The 16,685-nt window shown below is 44.5% G+C and overlaps 1 protein-coding gene across 2 annotated transcripts in view; it reads right to left on the bottom strand.

Moving 5' to 3' along the window:
• Positions 1 to 16,685, bottom strand: part of SPA17 (sperm autoantigenic protein 17) — a 102,178-nt gene that overhangs the window by 36,757 nt on the left and 48,736 nt on the right. The window contains exons 1-7 of one of the 2 annotated variants that reach the window (XM_044281970.1): positions 12,325 to 12,411; positions 12,067 to 12,242; positions 10,222 to 10,292; positions 5,848 to 5,967; positions 5,552 to 5,671; positions 4,035 to 4,175; positions 1,861 to 1,985 (exon numbers count right to left, since the gene is read on the bottom strand). In XM_044281970.1, the coding sequence (XP_044137905.1) occupies positions 1,861 to 1,985; positions 4,035 to 4,175; positions 5,552 to 5,671; positions 5,848 to 5,967; positions 10,222 to 10,292; positions 12,067 to 12,242; positions 12,325 to 12,404 (833 nt within the window). In that variant the 5' untranslated portion in view covers positions 12,405 to 12,411. Of the gene's footprint in view, positions 1 to 1,860; positions 1,986 to 4,034; positions 4,176 to 5,551; positions 5,672 to 5,847; positions 5,968 to 10,221; positions 10,293 to 12,066; positions 12,243 to 12,324; positions 12,412 to 16,685 lie in introns of those variants that run through there. The other variant, XM_044281971.1, reaches the window with a different exon arrangement.

The following is a 16,685-nucleotide window of genomic DNA, read 5'->3' as shown; positions in this document are numbered from 1 at the left end:
CATTCCAGTCTAGACTACCTTGTTGCACATTCACTGCAGCTCCCTCTAGTGTCTGGTGGTGACATTTCTATCTGCACCTAGGTACAATAATTCGAATTTAATGTCATTTCTTAGCTATTACTGGATGCAGAGGGTAACACTCAATCTTTCCCTTGGATTTTTAAATAGCACAGTAGAGAAAGTGCTAGAAGTCATTAAACACTGCTGCCCTATCACCAAGCTCTCCGCCCTCCAATCTTTGTGCTGCCCCTTGCAGGCCTTCCTGATCTACCTGCAGAAATCCTAAAAATAAACCTTGAATTTTCCTGTTCTTTTATGAATCGCTCATCACTTCTTCTGTTATGGCTGCTGTTGTCTCATTGTCACTATTCTACATTTTGTTTTATTTGGCTACATTTGTTTTTTTTTTTGCCCCTATAAATCTTCCAGAAAAACGAAAGTATGAACAGACTGCAGCTGACGTGCGTGCCCTTCAAAAACTGACCTGCAAATATGCGCAATCCCAACAGCTTGAAGCTGATCCGTTTAATATTTATGTCATATTCTCTTTCACGATGATCTATAAAGGTTCACTCTGCAGAATTAGGTGTGGTTTCACACATAGCAATTTTTATTTTATTTTTTTAAAATCTTTTCGGCAGTTTTATGCATTTTTTGAACAAAAAAAACTAAATAGTTCTACATTTCCCATTCCTTTCAAATCCACTTCTGACTTAATAATCTGCATAAAGTCATTTTTTCCCCAAAAATTTTGTCTGGCTTTTTTTTTTTTACAGTAAAAAAAAAAAGACAGATAAAGTCCTTGCATTTTTTGACCCTCTGGTTTGTTTTTTGTTGTTTTTGCTGCCACTTTTATTTGTTGTGCTATTCGGACATTTTTTTGCCCACTAGCTTGATTTGATGTGAAAGAGTCTGAAAAAAACCACAAAGAGCTACAACATGCTGCTATTTTTTTTAAAAAAAAGCTAGAAAGAAAAAAAAAAAGGCACCTAATGAACAAAAACGGCAGTAGCAAACAAGTGTTCTGCATTTCCTATTTCTCTTAGACTTTCAACTAATATCTAGAGTTGCCATTTTTACAGCAAAAAACGACACTAAAACACAAAAGTGCAGAAAAACGGCAGTGAAAACCTACGTGTGAACCCACCCTAATGTAATGGCAGCCTGAGATCAAATCTGTAAATATGTGAAACAGGCACATGGCATCCTGATACAAGTGGTAAGTAGTATTAGAACTGTTCTTCTGAGTTTTACTGCATAGTCATCCAGCTCCAGTCATTTTATGGTATAGACTTATCTGCCTTTAGAGTAGTTTGCAAACCACAATGGAAGCTGCTCATCTGGTGCCATCTGCTGGTCATATGTGGAATGGCAAATTTTTTAATAGCAGAACACATTAACATTTTCTTTGTGGCATCACTTCCAGCCTAGATCTTTCCCACCTTGGATGGAGCTTAGTTGTCACATGACTGTGTGAACTCGCCAGTTGACGCTACTTGTGTAAGTGAGCCTGCCATCTATTTGCTGGTGTAGGAATAAAGGTGCTGTGAAGATAACAACCACAATCTGCTACAATGTAGAAACCCTACTGTAACAGCCACAAAGTATTGATCATCTGTAAGGAAGGCATGCAGGAGGAATATACAGGAGACAGAAGCTTTCATTTGTGACTAGAGATGTCTGAAGACAGCATGAAATGTGAAAGAAAGGCAGCACAAGCAGAATCACAGAAAGAGTTTTATTAGGAGGCAGCGGTGTCTAAAGGCAGTAATATAGTATAGTAGTATAGTAAAGTAACAGTGTGATTGCTCTTGGTCCTGCTCTTCACAGTCCTTACGTCATCCTTCACACTACACTCACTTTTCTCCAGACTCTTCCTTCATTTCCCGGACTCTTCCTCTGACTTGATGACCTCGGAACGCAGCTTGTATCACGGTGGCGGACTGTTCCTGGAGCAGATTGTCCGTGTCGTTTGCCTCTTGCTGCTGCACAAATAACCACCAGACAAGTCATTAACGAATGAGTGCAGATTATCACAAAACCCCATGAGCAGCTGCAGACAAGTATAAAGACATCAGTGCATATGATATGCCAAACTGCGGCTGCATGTGACAGGGTCTCTATTCCAGGTCTTCTGACCTCTCATAGAGAGGGTCACCTGAACTTTTTAGGAACGTGCCACATTAGATCTGGGGGGCATAGTCCCTTTAACCCTATTGATCTAGAGCAGGGATCGGCAACCTTCAGCTCTCCAGCTGCTGTGAAACTACAACTCCCAGCATGCAAACTTGCTCAGCTGTTCTTATAAGGCCGAATGCACACGGCCGTGTTCCGCAGCCGAGAGTGGTCTGTGGTATGCCGGGCTGGATTCCTGTTCAGAGCAGGAGCGCACGGCGTCATTCGTTGCTATGACGCTGTGCGCTTCATGCCGCCGCTGGACTACAGTAATACACTCGTATAGTGTATTACTGTAGTCCAGCGGCGGCATGAAGCGCACGGCGTCATAGCAACCAATGACCCCGTGCGCTCCTGCTCTGTACAGGAATCCAGCCCGGCATACCACGGACCGCTCTCGGCCGCGGAACACGGCCGTGTGCATTCGGCCTTACTCTTATAAAAGTGAATGGAGCATCATTCTGGGAGTTGTAGTTTCAGAACACCTGGAGTGCCGCAGATTGCTGATCCCTGATCTAGAGATATGGTCAGTTATAGGTTGCTACCACCAAAGATCCTCCCATCAAACCCCACATGCAGGATCGGAGACTGGTGGATCAGCAGGAATTAATAGCATACGCTGTGCAATGTGAGATTTTCTCGTTACTGTGTCACGGTACAAGTCCTGAAAGGTCACTAATTAAATGCTGAGGACAATTAATATAATTACAAGCTGTGAGCTAGGATACGTCCCTTTTGTTGTGTCCTAGTTTAAGAGGGAAACAGAATAGACATTTTATCCAGATGAGACTGATCTGCATTCCCACTTAAAGAATAAAAGTGAATACTAAGGTGGGAGGGGGTCAGGATATTTTTTGGGGGGAGCTGCAGCATGGGAGAAGTTAGGGTGTGGCCAAATACTCCGTCCTTTTTCATACTGGCATTTTGGAGGGTACTGGGCTACATTTGCCCCTTAGTGTTAGTAAAGCTCCATCTATGATGTGAAGGTGTTCTATACCCATCTATAGATAGCTGATCGTGTCAACCAAACAATTGCCATAAACAGGAAAATGTTATTTCGCCTAAAATACGGTATATACGATTTTGGTAGGGAAGGGCTGAGCAGCTACCAGATACCTCTGGTGCCACTAATCTTGAGGGGAAAGAATATTATTGAACGGACTGAACCAATCAGCAGAATCTCACATTTGTGGGCAGCAAAGCCATGGATTCTAGAGGAAACGAAGACATATTTGATATGTCACTGTCCTTTTAAGTAGCACCATTTTAGGACAAAACCCGTTTTCGTATCTTGCTATAATTTGTGCATATGAAAAAGCATATCTCAAGATTTCTAATTCAGCCAATGCCATGCATATTTCATGAGGAGCTAGAAAGTGCATTTCATTAAACTGCAATGACATTAGAGAAGGATCGCTGAGTGCTAGACGTGTAAAATCCATTATGGAGAATAGGTTTGTTCCCAATCTGGCGCTGTGAATACAGTTACAGAGGGAGGCTCTGGTGACTATGCATCTGTATGAATCAAAGAGTCCTGAGACTGCAACATGTCCTATGGCTCTAGGGGAAAAGTTTTTCAAATTTTTAATATGACTTTTTGTTTCCTATTACTAGTTTTCTTTTATACTTTAAAGCTTAAAAATGTACTTGTACAATTCCCTGTATAGCACACTTCCATCTTTTGCTTTCTCTTTCTAAGTTTCTATAGCACTTACATCTGTTTGAGAAGTTTGACTCTGCTCATACTGCATAGAAAACAACAAAGAGATGTCCACAGCCACCAATCTTCATTGGTTAGGTAATCCGTGATATAACTGCCACCTATGGACATTAGCTCCACATATCTCTGGTCTTCATACCTCGTGTTCCACTTCTGCTAAATGGGAGGATGATGGATGGTGTGACTCCAGAGTGTCCTCAGAGTTGTCCCGGACTGGGACACTTTCTCTTCTATCACTTACATCCTCAATGTGGGCAGGGAGGGTGCTGTCCTCAACAACCTAAAAATCAATGCAAACTATCATTATTGTCAAAGTCAAAATACAGATGAATTGGAATCTTTCAGCATGTACTAGAAGCAAAAACAATATCGTCTACTGCAGGGTGACCCCCCAGAATATTGAGCTGTACTTTAAAGGCTGACATTCCACGACATTGACCTGTAGTAAAGGATGACACTCCAAAACATTGACCTGTATTAGAGGATGACACTCCAAAACATTGACCTTGCAGTAGAGGATGACACTCCAAAACATTGACCTGCAGTAGAGGATGACACTCCAAAACATTGACCTGCAGTAGAGGATGACACTCCAAAACATTGACCTGCAGTAGAGGATGACACTCCAAAACATTGACCCGTACTAGAAGATGACACTCCAAAACATTGACCCGTACTAGAAGATGACACTCCAAAACATTGACCCGTACTAGAAGATGACACTCCAGAATATTGCCCTGTACTAGAGGCTGACACTCTGAAACACTGACCTGTGTTAGAGGCTAACTCTCTGAAAAACCGAACTGTTCTAGATGCTGATGTTCTAGAACACTGACCTGTACCAGAGGATTACAATGCAGAATATTGACCTGTACTAGATGCTGACACTCAGTAGCGCTGACCTGTACTAGATGCTGATACTTCGGAACTTTCACCTGTACTAGTGGCTATTATTCTGGAACTTTGACCTGTATTAAAGGCTTGTACTCCAGAATATTGAACTGTACTAGAGGGTGACACTCAGAATCACTGACCTGTCCTACAGTCTTAGGCCTCATGCACACGACCGTTGTTTTAGTCCGCATCCGAGCCGCCGTTTTTGCGGCTCGGATGCAGACTTATTCACTTCAATAGGGCCGCAAAAGATGCGGACAGCACTCCGTTGCACCGTTCCGTGGCCCCGCAAAAAAATATAGCATTTCCTATTCTTGTCCGTTTTGCGGACAAGAATAGGCATGTCTACAATGGGCTGCCCGTTTCGTTCCGCAAATTGCACACGGGCAGCTTCCGTTTTTTGCGGATCCTTAGTTTGCGGCCCGCAAAATACAGCACGGTCGTGTGCATGTAGCCTTACACTGCAGAATACTAACCTGCATCACGGGTTGACACTGAGGATCACTAACCTGTACTACAGGATGACACTCCAGAACACTGACATGTACTACAGAATGAAACCAGAAAATCGACCTGTACAAGACGACTCCAGAACACTGACCTGTACTACACTACAACACTCCAGAACATTGACTTGCACTAGAGGATGACACTCTAGAATAATGGCCTGTACTAGAGGATGACACTCTAGAAAATTCACCTGACTAAAGGTTGACTCCCCAGAACACTGGCCAATTTATTGGCCTCCTGCTATTACTCTACCTTTTGTTCATCCTCCTTTTTTTCTTCTGCAGATGAGGTGAGATCTTGAGACAGCTGAACATCCAGTGCGCTGGAGAAGATGTCTTCTGTGCGTGCAGTGAAGGTCTTATCCTCTGGGTTCTACAATCACAACAAAATGTCACTATGAAACTCCAGAACATTGATATGTACTACATACAGTACAACACTCCAGAACACTGACCTGTACTAGAGGATGACACTCTAGAACACTGCTTAACTAGAGGTTCATACCCCAGAACACTGACCAATTTATAGTCCTCCTGCTACTACTCTACCTGATATTCATCCTTCTCTTTTTCTTGGACAGATGAGGTGAGATCTTGAGACAGTTGAACATCTGCTGCGCTGGAGAAGATATCTTGTGTGCGCGCAGTGAAAATCTTATCCTCTGGGTTCTACAATCACAACAAGGCATCATTACTGCAATAAACCAGTATTTTCCGAACAAGACACTTCCAACAGAAGGTGACACAGACACAACAGGATGTTGAACTCTTTGGGGCTTTAAGTGTGATGGAAAATTTCCCTGTATTGCGAGTTAATCTCATTGGGATGGTGATGAGACACTGGGGATGTGCGCTGATGATACAAACACCATTTTCTCCTTGTATCAGTCATCAATACATACAGTATTCTGGGGGAGAATGAAGAAGCCCTATACCGACAAAACCTTATGGGGGGATTTTATCATGAAGGGAAAATTTGAAGTCAGTTTTGCTTGAGTCTGCGTTGGAGGACTTTATGCCATATTTATCAAATGTCTCATGTTACTTGATACATTATTTTTTTTTTTCTCAATGATAAATCTAGAGTGAAACTCATTAACATGGCTAACCAGACCCGCTTTCCCACCCACAATACCAAACTGGAGTGAGTGGTGTAAAAATGCAAAAAGTCGCAAAATATTTCGCAATCACAAAAATTTTGCACACGCGAGTGCAAAAAGTCGCAAAAGCCCTATTTATGTGACTTTTTGACGCCAGAATTGTGGAGTGAAGGTGTGATAAATCTGGGCCTGGGTATCTATCTAATTAAAAATGGCACAACTGTGTTGGAAAACATGCCAATCACAATGTGCACTATATACAGGTGATCTGGATGTGACTGAAAGCATTTGTGAGACGCATCCGGACAGACGGATCCGTCTTGTATCTTTTTTCACATTTTTACCGGTCTGCGCATGCGCAGACCAGAAGGACAGATCCGGCATTCCAGTATTTTAAATGCTGGATCCGGCACTAATACATTCCTATGGGAAAAAATGCCGGCATTCAGGCAAATCTTCCGTTTTTTTTGCCAGAGATAAAACCGTAGCATGCTACGGTTTTCTCTTTTGCCTGATCAGTCAAAACTACTGAACTGAAGACATCCTGATGCATCCTGAACGGATTACTCTCCGTTCAGAATGCATGGGGATATGCCTGATCAGTTCTTTTCCGGTATAGGGCCCCTGTGACGGAACTCAGTGCCGGAAAAGAATAACGCTAGTGTGAAAATACTCTTATTAATCCCCTGAGCAAAGGGTACCTCAAAATTGTGACTTTGGGCTTTCATAAGCTATAAGCCATAATCATCCAAATTATAACAAATAAAGGCTTGAAATACCTCGCTTTGCATGTTATGAGTTTATCTCATATATTAGTTTCACCTTTTAAGTTGCATTACTGAATTAAATTAACTTTGCACGATATTCTAATTTTTCGAGTTTTATATATACAGTACAGACCAAAAGTTTGGACACACCTTCTCATTCAAAGAGTTTTCTTATTTTCATGACTATGAAAATTGTAGATTCGCACTGAAGGCATCAAAACTATGAATTAACACGTGGAATTATATACATAACAAAAAAGTGTGAAACAACTGAAAATATGTCATATTCTAGGTTCTTCAAAGTAGCCACCTTTTGCTTTGATTACTGCTTTACTCTTGCCATTCTCTTGATGAGCTTCAAGAGGTAATCACCTCTAAATGGTTTTCACTGCACAGGTGTGCCCTGTCAGGTTTAATAAGTGGGATTTCTTGCCTTATAAATGGGGTTGGGACCATCAGTTGCGTTGTGGAGAAGTCAGGTGGATACACAGCTGATAGTCCTACTGAATAGACTGTTAGAATTTGTATTATGGCTAGAAAAAAGCAGCTAAGTAAAAAAAATGAGTGGCCATCATTACTTGAAGAAATGAAGGTCAGTCAGTCCGAAAAATTGGGAAAACTTTGAAAGTGTCCCCAAGTGCAGTCACAAAAACCATCAAGCGCTACAAAGAAACTGCTCATATGCGGCCCGCCCCAGGAAAGGAAGACCAAGAGTCACCTCTACTGCGGAGGATAAGTTCATCCGAGTCACCAGCCTCAGAAATCGCAGGTTAACAGCAGCTCAGATTAGAGACCAGGTCAATGTCACACAGAGTTCTAGCAGCAGACACATCTCTAGAACAACTGTTAAGAGGAGACTGTGTGAATCAGGCCTTCATGGTAGAATATCTGCTAGGAAACCACTGCTAAGGACAGGCAACAAGCAGAAGAGACTTGTTTGGGCTAAAGAACACAAGGAATGGACATTAGACCAGTGGAAATCTGTGCTTTGGTCTGATGAGTCCAAATTTGAGATCTTTGGTTCCAACCACCGTGTCTTTGTGCGACGCAGAAAAGGTGAACGGATGGGCTCTACATGCCTGGTTCCCACTGTGAAGCATGGAGGAGGAGGTGTGATGGTGTGGGGGTGCTTTGCTGGTGACACTGTTGGGGATTTATTCAAAATTGAAGGCATACTGAACCAGCATGGCTACCACAGCATCTTGCAGCGGCATGCTATTCCATCCGGTTTGCGTTTAATTGGACCATCATTTATTTTTCAAAAGGACAATGACCCCAAACACACCTCCAGGCTGTGTAAGGGCTATTTGACCATGAAGGAGAGTGATGGGGTGCTGCACCAGATGACCTGGCCTCCACAGTCACCGGACCTGAACCCAATCGAGATGGTTTGGGGTGAGCTGGACCGCAGAGTGAAGGCAAAAGGGCCAACAAGTGCTAAGCATCTCTGGGAACTCCTTCAAAACTGTTGGAAGACCATTTCAGGTGACTACCTCTTGAAGCTCATCAAGAGAATGCCAAGAGTGTGCAAAGCAGTAATTAAAGCAAAAGGTGGCTACTTTGAAGAACCTAGAATATGACATATTTTCAGTTGTTTCACACTTTTTTGTTATGTATATAATTCCACATGTGTTAATTCATAGTTTTGATACCTTCAGTGTGAATCAACAATTTTCATAGTCTTTGAATGAGAAGGTGTGTCCAAACTTTTGGTCTGTACTGTATATATATATATATATATATATATATATATATCAAACCACTGCACAACTGACAATCTAAAATACATGTATCAAGCTATATCCTATAGTTATGCCTACGGCAGACCATATCTGTTGTACAAGCTTCCAATTTAGCAAAATTTAGAAGCAGCACACAACATTTCTGTCAATGGCACAATAACAACGTCCCACCTCTCCCCTGCAGCATATGGGACTTTCCTCCACTGACAGCTGTTCTACTGAACCCACCCAATTGCTTGCTTGTATCCACACTATCTCTCAGGCACATGGAGAGTTAATATAATTAATTCTAATTTTACTGTGATTTCTTCAGTGAGATTTTTAACTTTGCTTTTCTTGTCATTTTTCAGCAGGAGCGACGGATACAAACTATCTTCCTGCTGTGCCGGGAGAGGAGAGGGGGCAGCGCGTTCGGTGACATATGTCAGAGATTGCTTTTTGTGTTCCCAACATCAGCAATCTACAGACTCTACAGCTCCCAGTAGATCTCGGGTTGGGGCTGCACAAGACGTTTGATCACAGAAAAGTATTTAATGCTGATTTGGCAGACCTGTAACTCAACTTAGTTAACCAATGAGCTGCCTGCCAGCAGAAGTGTAGCATCCCTGCACCCCAGCTAACAGAGGGCAGTGACCCCAATTACTTCCATATGACCTAATTGGACATATGTGGCTACATGGAAACCGTCAAGATTCAGACCTACTACTGCTACTGACAGCCTATACTGTGACATTCTTGGACAGCCTGACTTATTAATACATAAACATTCATGTAGTCCAAAGAACCTAAGGCTAAATTCACACGACATGTCTGACGGCCGTTTTCTTTAACTGCCATCACACGGCCGTTTTCAGAACCAATTAAAGTCAATGGGGCTATAGGGGTCATTATTTATACTAGGGGGGCACTAAAGGGGCCATATGATGTTCAGGGGGCACTATGCATACTGTCAGGACACTGCAGTGGTTGGGATGTTAAAAATAAAAAGACAATGAAATGTATCTGTTTTTAACGGCCATTAAAACAGATGCATAACAGACAGACGGCCAGATGTACACATGGATGCAAAATGGCCATGGAAAACTCAGTGTGTCCGTTTTTTTAAAGGCCTAATACTTCCATAGTGCATTTATGTAATAATGAGCCTGGCTCCAGGCGGAGCTTCACTTTATGGTTACAGTTACATTGTGGGACTTTTACAGCTCAGTCGCCAAATAGTTGCTGCAAAATCCCAAACGTAAATCAATGCAAAGGCTACACTTGGGCTGAGTACCCAGTTTGTTCCTGTCCTGCTGGTGTAAGGGGATAATTTACCTGGAAGGAATGGTTGTTGTAGTATCTGTCCTCTAGGGCGGCGCCCCATTCTGCTGGATCAAAGCCGGACTCTGTAGAGGAAACAAAAAACAGACTTGTCAAGAAGGATCTAACTGGTGGCTAACGGGGTCTCTCTGTGAGAAACCAGAACCTTCTGGATACTTTATAGACCCACAGCTCTGCTGTAAACTCAGGTTGGAATATTACTAAAGTCCTAAACAACATTCTCAGCCCTAATTACCTAAAGTGACTAATGACTCATTTCCAGTCACTGAGAAATAATTCAGAATCATAGACACGGGAAGCAGGTTCTGAGAGAAAGCTTTTTCTATCATTAGCGAAAATTATGAAAACTGCATTACAATGAGTCTGTCACCTACTTCAAGTGTAGGCGGCCATCTTGTTTGCCAACCCATAAATCATGACAGTGCAGGCAAACACTTCACTAGAGTTCAGTGACAGCTGAGAGATAAGATGCTTCCTGCCTCATACAGCCATGACAAAACAGCAATTACAATCATAATTGATTAAAAGTACTTAACACATATAATCCAATGTACTGTGAACACATATGTACAAGAATATAACTACTAAGCTACTCCCCCATGTATAAGTATAAAACTACTATAATACTGCCTCTACGTACAAGAATATAACTACTATAATACTGCCCCTATGTAGAAGAATCTAGCTACTATAATACTGCCCCCTATGTACAAGAATCTAGCTACTATAATACTGCCCCTATGTAGAAGAATCTAGCTACTAAAATACTGCCTATATGTACAAGATTATAACTACTATAATACTGCCTCTATGTACAAGAATATAACTACTATAATACTGCCTCTATGTACAAAAATATAACTACTATAATACTGCCCCTATGTACAGGAATATAACTACTAAAATACTGCCTCTATGTACAATACTATAATATTGCCTCCTATATACTAGATTATGGCTATTATAATACTGCCCCCTGTCATGTACAAGAATATAACTACTATAATACTGCCCCCTATGTACAAGAATATAACTACTATTACCCCATATTACTATTTCCATATGCCTCAAAGCTACTTGAACATGTCCACCTTGAACTGTCCTCCCACCTCTCTTTCTAGTCCCTCTTTGACCAACTACAATCCGGCTTCTGACTCCACCACTCAACTGAAACCGCCCTAACCAAAGCCATCCATGATCTGTTAACTGCCAATGCCAAACAACGTTACTCTGGCCTCCTTGACCTGTCCTCTGCCTTTGACACTGTGGATCACTTCAAACCAGCACCTGGATCTGAATACTTTTATAATTGCAGCATATTTAGCATAGCCAGTGAGTTATTCAATAAAATGTATCTGTATATCGCCACCTGCTGTTAGTTCTTTTTCTTATTTCTCAGTCCATCTCACTGAGATGGAAGCACATGTTCAATTCCATCCTTCAACTTCCCCCTGAGCTGGGATAGAGAGAGAGCTGTAGCAGAAAGGACATGCTGCCTGAGTTGCAGCAAAAAGGACACGCCATCTGAGCTGCCACCTTGATATAAATCTAGCAGAGCAACTGAAACAATGAATGGGGAGAACTCTGGATCCATGTGAGGTGCAGGGCTGGTTCTAGCTTTGTTAGAATGAGATTATCAAGTACTACATGATGTCTGATTCATTTTTTACATTAATCATGGAATAACTCCTTTAATGGCTACAAGTGAGTTGCATTCTGTCCAGTGTCTTATACCACATCGGTGGCTCCTCAGTGGATTGAGTATAGGTTTAGGGTAGTAAGTTTGCAGTAAGAACACTTTGCAGCTATTGTTTTGGGACGCGGTGGAAGGGAACTCACCCTGTCTCTTTTTAAGAAGTTCTGCAAAATATCTGGTAGCAAATTGTGGAATATCCTGCGGCTGCTCCCTCAGCACCTCCCTGGTCAGTCCTTCCAGGAGATTAGAAAAGCCTCGCGGGATACGATAATGTGTATTGGAAAAAGGAATTGACATCTTGCTAGCGTTGAGCACCTTCCTGGAAACACAAAATACAAAACATGGAATATCATGGGAGACGCTGCATCAACACACAAGACATCACACAGCCAGAAACAAACCGCAAATGGTAACTGGATTCCTTGTACGCTGCATTAATTAATAAATCTAGAAGTTTGCGATGTTGGAGCTGCAAGTGCATAAGGAAGTGACAGGAGCTCTAGTAGTAAGGAAGTGACAGGAGCTCTAGTAGTAAGGAAGTGACAGGAGCTCCAGTAGTAAGGAGGTGACAGGAGCTCCAGTAGTAAGGAAGTGACAGGAGCTCCAGTAGTAAGGAAATGACAGGAGCTCTAGTAGTAAGGAGGTGACAGGAGCTCTAGTAGTAAGGAAGTGACAGGAGCTCTAGTAGTAAGGAAGTGACAGGAGCTCTAGTAGTAAGGAGGTGACAGGAGCTCTAGTAGTAAGGAAGTGACAGGAGCTCCAGTAGTAATGAGGTGATAGGAGCACTAGTTGTAAGGAAGTGACAGGAGCTCTAGTAGTAAGGAGGTGACAGGAGCTCTAGTAGTACGGAGGTGACAGGAGCTCTAGTAGTAAGGAGATGACAGAAGCTCTAGTAGTAAGGAGATGACAGAAGCTCTAGTAGTAAGGAGATGACAGAAGCTCTAGTAGTAAGGAGGTGACAGGAGCTCTAGTAGTAAGGAAATGACAGGAGCTCTAGTAGTAAGGAAGTGACAGGAGCTCTAGTAGTTAGGAAGTGACAGGAGCTCTGGTAATTAAGTGACAGAAGCTCTAGTAGTAAGGACGTGACAGGAGTTCTAGTAGTAAGTGACAGAAGCTCTAGTAGTAAGGAAGTGATAGGAGCACTAGTTGTAAGGAAGTGACAGGAGCTCCAGTAGTAATGAGGTGACAGGAGCTCTAGTAGTAAGGAAGTGACAGGATCTCTAGTAGTAGAGAGCTGACAGGAGCTCTAGTAGTAAGGAGGTGACAGGAACTCTAGTAGTAAGGAGGTGACAGGAGCTCTAGTAGTAAGGAGGGGACAGGAGCTCTAGTAGTAAGTAGGTGACAGGAGCTCTAGTAGTAAGGAAGTGACAGGAGCTCTAGTAGTAAGGAGGTGACAGGAGCTCTAGTAGTAAGGAGGTGACAGGAGCTCTAGTAGTAAGGACGTGACAGGAGTTCTAGTAGTAAGTGACAGGAGCTCCAGTAGTAAGGAAGTGATAGGAGCACTAGTTGTAAGGAAGTGACAGGAGCTCCAGTAGTAATGAGGTGACAGGAGCTCTAGTAGTAAGGAAGTGACAGGATCTCTAGTAGTAGAGAGCTGACAGGAGCTCTAGTAGTAAGGAGGTGACAGGAACTCTAGTAGTAAGGAGGTGACAGGAGCTCTAGTAGTAAGGAGGGGACAGGAGCTCTAGTAGTAAGTAGGTGACAGGAGCTCTAGTAGTAAGGAGGTGACAGGAGCTCTAGTAGTAAGGAGGTGACAGGAGCTCTAGTAGTAAGGAGGTGACAGGAGCTCTAGTAGTAAGGAGGTGACAGGATCTCTAGTAGTAAAGTGGTGACAGGAGCTCTAGTAGTAAGGAGGTGACAGGAGCTCTAGTAGTAAGGAGGTGACAGGAACTCTAGTAGTAAGGAGGTGACAGGAGCTCTAGTAGTAAGGAGGTGACAGGAGCTCTAGTAGTAAGGAGGTGACAGGAGCTCTAGTAGTAAGGAGGTGACAGGAGCTCTAGTAGTAAGGAGGTGACAGGCGCTCTAGTAGTAAGGAGGTGACAGGAGCTCTAGTAGTAAGGAGGTGACAGGAGCTCTAGTAGTAGAGACTCCCTGGGAAGTCAGTGGCTGCCATATAGGCGCTGAATTCAAACACATAGTGCACACTAGGGTCAGTTCCGTACGAAGACAATTTGCCTATTTGTATATTTTTGTGTTTGAGGAAACCAGAGAACCTAGAGGAAACCAAAACACTGGGAGAACATACAAACTCAGATGTTATTCCTGGAAGGATTTGAAACATGGACCCCAGAGCTGCAAGGCACCATTGCTAACCACTGACCCCTAGTTTTAGGGACTTGATGGGGCCTCTAGTGTAGGAGACAGAGAAGAGCTCTATTTGTAAGGGGCTGATGGGAACTCTAGTTGTAGAGGTCTGATGGTCTAAAGATATAAGTAGCTGGAAGAAGCTTTAGTTGTAGGTAATCGCTATCGCTCTAGTTGTAGAGGGCTGACAAGGCTTCTAGTTGTAGGGGACTGAAGTAGGCTCCAGTTGTAAGGGTTTGATGGGGACTCTAGTTGCTGGCAGTTGACTGGGGCTCTAGTTGTAGGGGGCTGACAGGTGCTCTAGTTGTAGGAGGGTGACAGGTGCTCTAGTTGTAGGGGCTGAATGGGCTTCTAGTTGTAGGGTGATAACAGGGGTACTGGTTGTAGGGGCTGAATGGGCTTCTATTTGTAGGGGATTGACATGGACTATAGTTGTAAGGGGGTGATGGGGGCTCTAGTTGTAAGGGGGTGATGGGGGCTCTAGTTGTAAGGGGGTGATGGGGGCTCTAGTTGTAAGGAGTTGACTGGGGCTCTAGTTGTAGGGGGTTGACAGGGCTCTAGCTTTTGGGGCTGAATTGGCTTCTAGTTGTACGGGGCTGACAGGTGCTCTATTTGTAGGGTGCTCACAGGGGCTCTAGTTGTCTGTGCTGAATAGGCTTCTAGTTGTAGGGGGCTGACAGGTGCTCTAGTTGTAAGGGTCTGCCAGGGGCTCTAGTTGTAGGGGGCTGACAGGGTCTCTAGAAGTAGGGGGCTGACAGGGTCTCTAGAAGTAGGGAGCTGACAGGGTCTCTAGAAGTAGGGGGCTGACAGGGTCTCTAGAAGTAGGGGGCTGACAGGGTCTCTAGAAGTAGGGGGCTGACAGGGTCTCTAGAAGTAGGGGGCTGACAGGGTCTCTAGAAGTAGGGGGCTGACAGGGTCTCTAGAAGTAGGAGGCTGACAGGGTCTCTAGAAGTAGGGGGCTGACAGGGTCTCTAGAAGTAGGGGGCTGACAGGGTCTCTAGAAGTAGGGGGCTGACAGGGTCTCTAGAAGTAGGGGGCTGACAGGGTCTCTAGAAGTAGCGGGCTGACAGGGTCTCTACAACTAGGGGGCTGACAGAGTTTCTAGTTGTTGGGCTGAATGGGCTTCTAGTTGTAGGGGGCTGACAGGGGCTCTAGTTATAAGGGGACTGACAGGGTCTCTAGATGTAAGGGGGTTGACAGGGGCTCTAGTTGCCGGGGCTGAATGGGCTTCTAGTTGTAGGGGGCTGAATGGGCTTCTAGTTGTAGGGGGCTAACAGGGGCTCTAGTTGTAGGGGGCTAACAGGGGCTCTAGTTGTAGGGGACTAACAGGGGCTCTAGTTGTAGGGGGCTGACAGGGGCTCTAGTTGTAGGGGGCTAACAGGGGCTCTAGTTGTTGGGGGCTGACAGGGGCTCTAGTTGTCGGGCTGAATGGGCTTCTAGTTGTAGGGGGCTGAATGAGCTTCTAGTTGTAAGGGGGCTGACATGGGCTTTAGTTGTAGGGGGCTGACAAAGGTTCTAGTTGTAGGGGGCTGACAGGGGCTCTAATTGTAGGGGGCTGAAAGGGGCTCTAATTGTAGGGGGCTGAAAGGGGCTCTAATTGTAGGGGGCTGAAAGGGGCTCTAATTGTAGGGGGCTGAAAGGGGCTCTAATTGTAGGGGGCTGAAAGGGGCTCTAATTGTAGGGGGCTGATAGGGGCTCTAGTTGTAGGAGGCTGACAGGGGTTCTAGTTGAAAGGGGGCTGACAGGGGCTCTATTTGTACGGGGCTGACAGGGGCTCTAGTTGTCTGTGCTGAATGGGCTTCTAGTTGTATGGGACTGACAGGGGCTCTAGTTGTAGGGGGCTGACAGGTGCTCTAGTTGTAGGGGGTTGACAGGGGCTCTAGTTGTAGGGGCTGAATGGACTTCTAGTTGTAGGGGGCTGACAGGAGCTCTAGAAGTAGGGGGCTGACAGGGGCTCTAGTTGTAGGGGGCTGACAGGGGCTCTAGTTGTAGGTGGCTGACAGGGGCTCTAGTTGTAAGGGGCTGACAGGGGCTCTAATTGTAGGGGGCTGACAGGGGCTCTAATTGTACGGGGCTGACAGGGGCTCTAATTGTAGGGGGCTGACAGGGGCTCTAGTTGTAGGGGGCTGACAGGGGCTCTAGTTGTAGGGGGCTGACAGGGGCTCTAGTTGTAGGGGGCTGACAGGGGCTCTAGATGTAGGGGGCAGACAGGGGCTCTAGATGTAGGGGGCTGAAAGGGGCTCTTGTTGTAGGGGGCTGACAGGGGCCATAGTTGTAATTTGGCTGACAGGGGCCCTAGCTGTAAGGGAGCTGACAGGGGCTCTAGTTATAGGGGGCTGACAGGGGTTCTAGTTGTAGGGGCTGACAGGGGCTCTAATTGTAGGGGGCTGACAGACGCTCTAGTTGTCTGTGCTGAATGGACTTCTAGTTGTAGGGGACTGGCAGGTGCTCTAGTTGT

This window comes from Bufo gargarizans, chromosome 2 (genome assembly GCF_014858855.1).
Source record: "Bufo gargarizans isolate SCDJY-AF-19 chromosome 2, ASM1485885v1, whole genome shotgun sequence".
NCBI classification, from domain to species: Eukaryota; Metazoa; Chordata; class Amphibia; order Anura; family Bufonidae; genus Bufo; species Bufo gargarizans.
This window is presented reverse-complemented; position numbering and strand designations above follow the sequence as displayed.